The sequence below is a fragment of the Phyllostomus discolor genome, chromosome 1, assembly GCF_004126475.2.
Source record: "Phyllostomus discolor isolate MPI-MPIP mPhyDis1 chromosome 1, mPhyDis1.pri.v3, whole genome shotgun sequence".
Classification (NCBI taxonomy): Eukaryota; Metazoa; Chordata; class Mammalia; order Chiroptera; family Phyllostomidae; genus Phyllostomus; species Phyllostomus discolor.
In genome coordinates, this window is record NC_040903.2 from 43,260,304 (window position 1) to 43,268,331 (window position 8,028).

At 30.8% G+C, this 8,028-nt stretch overlaps 1 protein-coding gene across 1 annotated transcript; it reads right to left on the reverse strand.

The window, feature by feature from the left end:
• Positions 1-1,061: 1,061 nt before the first annotated feature.
• LOC114491866 (beta-casein-like) lies at positions 1,062-7,806 on the reverse strand. Its single transcript, XM_028506196.2, has 8 exons — positions 7,733-7,806; positions 5,543-5,605; positions 4,818-4,844; positions 4,703-4,729; positions 3,643-3,666; positions 3,506-3,550; positions 1,672-2,169; positions 1,062-1,096 (listed from the first exon to the last, which is right to left on the reverse strand). Exons 2-8 carry the CDS (start codon positions 5,591-5,593, stop codon positions 1,091-1,093), a joined length of 678 nt encoding a protein of 225 aa, XP_028361997.1. The 5' UTR covers positions 5,594-5,605; positions 7,733-7,806; the 3' UTR covers positions 1,062-1,090.
• Positions 7,807-8,028: the final 222 nt, after the last annotated feature.

Genomic DNA, 8,028 nt, shown 5'->3' on the forward strand with positions numbered 1-8,028 from the left:
TTTATTGAAATGACTGGTTAGGAAATATTAATAATAAGCACAATTACAGAAATTATTTTTATACATATATTTGATAAGTTTGTGGGACTTCCAATTCAAAATCAATATTTTGTGGTACTTTTGAATTAAAATTTTGAAAATAGATGTTATGAGTAGAACTCTAATTAAAATAAATGTCATATAATATATAAAATAAAAAAATACATATTCAATTTTTCCATGTAGAATCATTTAAAATGGTTAACTTTGATAGCATGATACAAATATTAAAAAGATGCCATACTTCCAGTTGCAGTCAATTCTATAGAATAGAGAACAAATATAGAATTAGTTATGTTCTATGATAAAACCATATATCTTTTTCCATTTGTAATTTTGGTGTGACTCATGCACTAGAGAAATTTTATTACAAATTCACCATATTCCCTTTCATGAAAATAAAAGTCCCCAAAGACCAAATAGCATTTCAGTTGGAGTTGTTTTAGAGAAATATATAGTCTACCATGATCACTAAAAATTTGTATCTAAAGAATCTCTCTCGCTTTTTATCCTTACCATGGGACTAATTAATTTTATTATGATCCATGAATTAAAAAACAATTAAATTTTTTGTAACCTAACATTTGGAGCCAAAGATAGAAATTAGAATGCAAGTTGACTTTTAAAAAGAGCTCAAACATATTTGCAAAATAGAAAAACTGCTTTCAATTTTTTTCTAGAAAATGACGATAATCATTAAAATAAAAAATAAAATAAAAAAAGAAAATGATGATAAGGATAAGGACATAGACACTTGTAAACAATCCATTTAAATTTGTCAGTAACACATAACTGAAATTAAAAAAGATTTGAAATAAAAAAATACATCATTTAATGTGAATACATAGTAGCCAACTATTTACATGTCCCTGACATATTGATAATTAAGAAATAAGTCCATGTATTGGTGGACTCTCTCATTATTTTGTGTTTATTCAGGCTAATGAAATGCTGAAATATATTAAGTATAATATATAGTCTAATATTTAGTCTAATCTCCAAACTCCCAATACTTACCAAAGTGAGAGACAAACATTAACTTTGAAATCGTTTAAACCTTAAAAATAAATAAAAAAATTAAAAAATAAATCAATATGCAATTCACTTTTTGCCAGGAACACTTCTAAAAATTCTATGAGTAATGAAATAAGAATCTAAATTGTTTACCCTCCTATTTACATATGTCAGAAACAAGATGTGAATTAATGCATTTGGAGACTAGTTGCACATAAGAAAAACTTAAAAACTGTAGAAAATAATAAAACTTTTTTTATTTCACACCCAGCTTACCAAATTTAATTCTGTTTTTAGTACATTTTAATCTTCTTTATCTATATTCTCAACAGATTGATTACATCAGAATCTCTGAAATAATTTATTTCCAGTGCTCAGTATCTTCTACACAGAAAATCAGAACAATTGTGTCTAAATCCTAGACATTAGAATTTTAGGGGGGAATGTTTCCTAGGTTATTCAACTGTGTAACTAGTGTTGAGAAACCCTTATCTAAGCTACTTGCATCTTGGATCCATTCATTATTCATTTATCCTTTTATTCTGGATTTCTCACTTCTAATATCATATACAATACACATCATTAATTAAACAATAGAGATAGAAAATTAGGACTTACTTGTTGTAAGTTGTAGATTGTAGCAATAGGTTCAGGCACAGGGTAAAACACCTGAGTAGGCTCAAGCAGAGGCTTTTGGTTGAGCGTATCTCTCTGCCAGTAAGGGATCACTTGCTGGGAGAGAGGCAGGGCTTTGGGCTGAGGAAGGGAAAGCAGGGGCTGAGTAGGAAGCATGGGAGCCTGGATAAGAGGCTGGGGCACCTGGTGCACCAAGGGCTGGAGCAGAGGCAGAGAAAGCTGTGGGAGATTTTGGATTGGGCGTTGAAAAAATGGCACTACTGGAGATTTATGAAATGGCATCACATGGTGCTTAGGAAAGATGGTTGCCTTAGAATTGGAACCTTGAATCACTTCAGGCTGAAGGACAGGCAGCACCATAGCAGGCTGAGCAAGAGGCAGGATGTTTTGTGGAAGGACAGTGTAGGGGATGGGCTCAGCAAAAGGATAGACAAGAGCCTGTGGCTGGACAGGGGACTGGATTTTCTCCTGGTGTTCATCCTGGAGAGAAGGAGACAGAATCTTTGAGTCCATGATTCAGCTATCATTCCCATTCTTGATGAACTAAACTCCTCTCTTTTGAACCACCATAACTGACTAAAAGGAAAGTAAGAAAATCTTTTATTTATGCTGGCTAAGACATTATTTGGGGTTACATTAACACTAATGAGTTAAATTCTCATTGAGGGATTTCTCATTAACCTACTTCTTTTACAGGTGAACACAGATCAAACTGAAATCAATGTTTGGGGATTTCAGACTTGTTTCTCTTTTTCCAAGTTGCCTTCAATAGCTGTGGCCAGCTGTACAGTTTGGTATTGAGAGGTCATGGGGTTTTCAACATAACGTGAGGATAATTGACCAAATTGTTTTCATAAAGAAGATTTATTTTAAAAATAATTAGAGAAATGACTTCAAGTTTGCTTTTATGTGTTTTAATGAAAAGTAAATCTTAATTTGTGGTTTAATTGAAGGTTTTACTCTACACCAGCTAACTTCCAGCAATACTTCTCTTGGTAGATGGTAGTTATTATAAGTCTTTAAAAGAGACATCAATTTTTAAATTTATTTTGATTTAGAAAAGTATTTGTTTTAAGTTCCAAACAAATCCATGACACTGTTAGAACAAGAGACTGAAATATTACAGTTAGATCAATACGTTATTACATGTGTCATTTAATGAAATAAATAATTTTATGTAGTCTAAGAAAATATTTTTCAGTGAGCTCTGCTAATAAATAACTGTGATAAAGTCACATTATTGTGTACTCAATTGTCTTACACTTCACTTCTCTCATCTGTGTAATGGAAATCCTTTTATTAACTGCATGTGTTAATATTGTTAATATAAAACAAAAGTTTAATGTAAATCATTGAATATATATTGTATCATAGCATCAACCATAGTGGCTTATGAGTATTTTCAGTTTACACATGAAGAATTTGAAGTACAGAGAAACTTGGGGCCAAAGTTACAGAGCTAATCAATAATGAAATTAAAATTTGTGCCACATTGCCCTCTTATTTTTTTCATCAGCTTTTCTATCTGGAGAATAAGGGGAACCTAGTTCCCAATGTGGAAATATATCTACTAGTGTGCATTTATGCCACTAGAAAAGTGAGCAAACCAATAATTAGTATTTATTCTATATTTTGCAAGTCAATTATACATTTTAAAATGCATCCATGTACTAAAAATACATTGACTTAAAATTTCATTTCTTGTATTTGCATGCGTTTTCTTACCATACTTTGGAGTGAACATGCACGTATGAGTATTTCATATGTTATATATTTGATAAAAAATTTAGATATAGTCTTGTCATGTTCAAATTACCTCTTTTTCTTGCTGTTTGTCATGTTCAGACTTCTTAGGTTTTTGCTAAAAAATGAATCATATAAAATTGTTATCATTTATAAAAATTAAATGGAGGAAATTTTGAAAATATTTACATTTAAACATGAGGGTTTTACCTCATTGACCTGTGCAATGAAATCCTTCAGAAAAATAAAAATAAAATTAGGTTAAGTTTTTATGAACAATTTTTATTTGCCAATATAAATCGGAAAATGAAGACATGATAAGTTAAGGTGGACACCATGCTTGGTAACACCAAAAACACAGGATAATACTGAAACTTGTATGTTTCACTGCTTTGTATAAGCCTGCTGTAGCAGAGATGGACAGATACAATCAAGAATAGAAAATTAATGAACATAGTACAATAAGAAGAATTTAATGAGTGCTAATTTTCTATATCACTATATACCCTTCATATTACAACAAATAATGTATAATACCCCATCTGATTCTAAAAGAATTATATATTAATAATAAATTATAATAACCATAGATATATTCTCTTCATCATTCTTAATGTCTTTTATGTTTAGGCTTCAAATGAATTATAAGAATTATAAATAAATACTTTCCCTAAGGATCTGAAAACCTTTGTGAAGAGATAAAGTATACACATGATGGACTTAACAGGTAATGACAGACCCTAAAAAGTGATTCAAGTATAAATATCTACTTGACTCTTACAGGCAGATTTACAACTAAGTTTCACTGCTTATTCAGTAAAGTAAGTACTGTAATTACAAAAATATGTCCATTTGCATGTCTGCCCACCTCCCATATTACTATTCTTTCTTATGGGCAACCTCTTTTCAGTTTATAGCATAGCTCTTAGTCAATGTCTGATTCACAGAAGACGACCAATAAGTGTCAAAATAGTGAATTTTGTCACCATGGAGAGAGCTCAAGGCAGATAAAAAGACTGCACATTTCATGTAAAGAAGGTGTCGGGGCACAGTGACACAATTTTAAGTAGAAAGCTAGTTTAGGAAGTGCTTGAATAGTGAAAGCTGTATTAATTCTGCCCTTAAAGATACATACTGGAAATTTACAACAGAATTGATATGTCATAACTAGGTGCATTGGCTAAAGCCCAATAATAACCCTGTAGAAAGAGAATACAGTGTTTTACTGTTCCAAACATGGAAAATTGCCTCAGAATGAACACTATCTTACCTCACTGCTTGAAAGTCTTTCTACAGTCTGTAAAGAAAAAAAAAATCAGAACTGGATTATTGGAGAATGTTATTGTTATATGGTTGAAAAATTTCTCTGAATAAAAAAATCTTACCTCAGTGGTTATGCTGAGCTCTTCCTTCTGTAAAGTAAAAGACTCCATTTAGTTTTCTTAGCTAACTCATCTTTCCTATTTACTTTTTATTTTCTTCATGAAGTGATATTCCCTTCACAAATTTAAGAAATATAAAATGTAGTGTACCTTTTGAAGCCTTGAAAGGTAATTGCTTTTATGTCTTTTACATTTAGTAACTCTAATGGTATATTTTTATTTTACCTGAAGAAAGAACATATTTGATGGGTAACAGAGAGGGAGTTATTTTAATATGTATCAAACACTTTTTACTATGATTACACATATGTTTATAGTTTTAATTATTGCTTGATACTTCATCCTCTAGATGTCTTTGGATAGAAACAGTTGGATTTGGCCCAATGCCCCAGGGTAAGAGGTGCATGAGTTTCATCACTGGATATGGTATATTTATATAGGTTGTACATGCATGCCATTGTACTTGTGCAATATCATTCTTTTTAATGTTTATTGCTTCTCTTGTCCCATGCTCATTTGCTTATTTGGTTTTTCTTTGGGGACTGGTAGCATTTTACCCAGATTTCTGGCCCCATTAGACACTATTGAAATATACATGATTATCTTAAAAATATAAAAAAAATATGCTAGAAGTCTGCATTATTTGTACATTTAAAATATTGGTGATGTGGTTCTCTTCCTGTGGGAAGACATTTCATGTTCATTTAGCTATTTAGAGATATTTTTACCTCCATTGCAAGGGCAAGGGCCGCCAGGCAGGCAAGGATGAGGACCCTCATGGTGCTCAAGGCCTGTGAGAGGGAAAAAAGTACTATGGTTGTCAATGTGATATATTCCCTTAATTACATAGGCTTATCTCTCTTTGAAAAAAAACAAAGTGACTATACTTTAGAAAAATTACTAATAGAAGTTGTATTATATAACCAAAGTCAAAACCTTCTATGGCTCCTTAGGCTTCCTTATCAACTTCATACTTCAATGAAAGCCATTCAGAGTTTTCAGATCTCAGCTCTACCCCACCTCACTCTTCTTTTATCTCATTTACAGTACATTGTGTATTTTTGAAAGACAGAAAAAAATGTAAATAAAGCTTTATTAATTGATTTACTTATTCAAAATTAGTAATATTTATTAGTCATGTTGTCTAGCATCTGGGTTTAAAGCAGTGAACAAAATATTAAGGTTTCAGCTCTGATGAATCCTCATACCCATTGGGAATAGACTAATTAAAAAATGTATACATAGAAGATCACAGTTTATTGTACCTTTTCTTTATTAAATAAAATAATTTTATGAATATTTGGCTTAATCATATGTCTTTATTTCTAATAAGACTGAGATTTTATTTGAGCATTTCACTTGTTGCATTTATCCACATGTTTTTGTAGGACTGTTCCATTTGTTTATTCTCTACCTGTAGCTGTTCCACAGTCTTCATCCCTGCACACCTAATGACATATCTTTTCCTTTGTGCCATATAGCTTTAGACATCATACACCACACTTGTTTTCTCTGATTTCTTAATTATTTACCAAAGGATCAGGTTTTCTTTCCTAGTCCCCACAGCAGACTGCTTATTATTGTAGCATAATATAAAATATATGTTAACACTTTTGACCAAAAGGTACTAAATACTTCATTTTGTTCCATCTCTATAATTTCTAATAAAAAATAGGTTTGTGCCACCAATATACTTCAACATAGTATTTATCCCCAGACATGTAAACTAAATTTCTGCTACAAGGGACAAGTCAAGGAACACATATTAAAGACCCATAGACACAGACAGCAGAGTGGGGATTGATTGTTGGAGTCGGGGTGTGGAGGTGGAGGTGGGCAGGGCAAAGGAGAATGATGGGAAATATGTAAGAAAACTGCAACTGAATGATAAACAAAATAAATAAAGATCCTTGAACTTTTTTTAAAAAGTCCCTAATTCATGTGCAAAATATACTTTGCAATATTTAAGGCTGAAATATTTCTCTTTACTAGGCAAATGTATTTTCTAGATTTTTCTTATGGGTATTATGTAATTCCCACTAATTTTATTTTGCTTAAGACTTCTATAAGTTTCCAATTAATTTTTCATTGTTAGGTCTCAAATATATGTTATTATATTAGAGGTCATTATGACTAGGGAAGATCTCATTGAGTTTTTATATTTTACAGGTAACATTTTATACATCAATATTAAGCCAAACTTTAATATTAATACATAGTCTAATATATTTTTCTTTAAAATCTCTTTTGTTTTCCTTTTCAAGTTACTTCTTCCTCTTCTACAATTTTTCTTACAAAATAAAATTTAGTTTTTTTAACTGAATTCTGTTTTTGTGTCTATTTTAATATAATTTTTACAATCTTATAAACTGAACAATAAAGTGGGATTGTAAACAACGTCAATTAATACACTTTTGTAAAAGAAATTATTTATAAGCATTTCAAGTAGTGCATACTCCCAAAAAACCTCTCATGATATCCTTATTCAATATGCTACCTTTATAACTACCTATTGAATAAATTTGTCCCAATAAGTTTTTACAATACTTTAAATATATTTGATTTTATGACTATGATAAGTTTAATCAATCTGGAAGATATGTAATTCATGAATTAGATCTTTTAATGTAGCCTGTTAACTTCCCTGTACTAAAATATATTAACCACTATTACTACATTTTCTTTGACTCATAAAGTTAATTTGGCCTTTTCATTTTTAGCACATCTTCATACTCATTTCTTCTTTTTTTAACCTAATAGTATTATCAGAGAACACTATTGAGAATAATGTCAACATTATTTTATATACCTTTCTTTCAAAGACTATATTTTACAAATATTTTCTTCATATATCACAAACTAGTTGAAATAAATCTAAAGAGAAGAAGGTACATCAAATTTATACGTGAAATTCTTACCTTTTTCCAAGGTGGAGGACAAGAGGTGAAGGAGGAGCTAAGTGACTGATGGTGTGTCTGCTTTTGTGGCTGTTTATATACTGTGTTTGATGGCATGTTAATTTTTTGGTTTGAAATAAAATCAATAGTAGGTTTCAATTCCAAGTCTGCATTAATAGAAAATGATTTCTGCCTAATGTCTTTCCCCAGAAATGTTGGGAAACATTTTAACAAGGAAGCAATTCACATCTGACAAAGGAAATCTGTCCAGGAAATACAATTGTGTCTAATAACTAAAGACAATCATTGGAGGACAG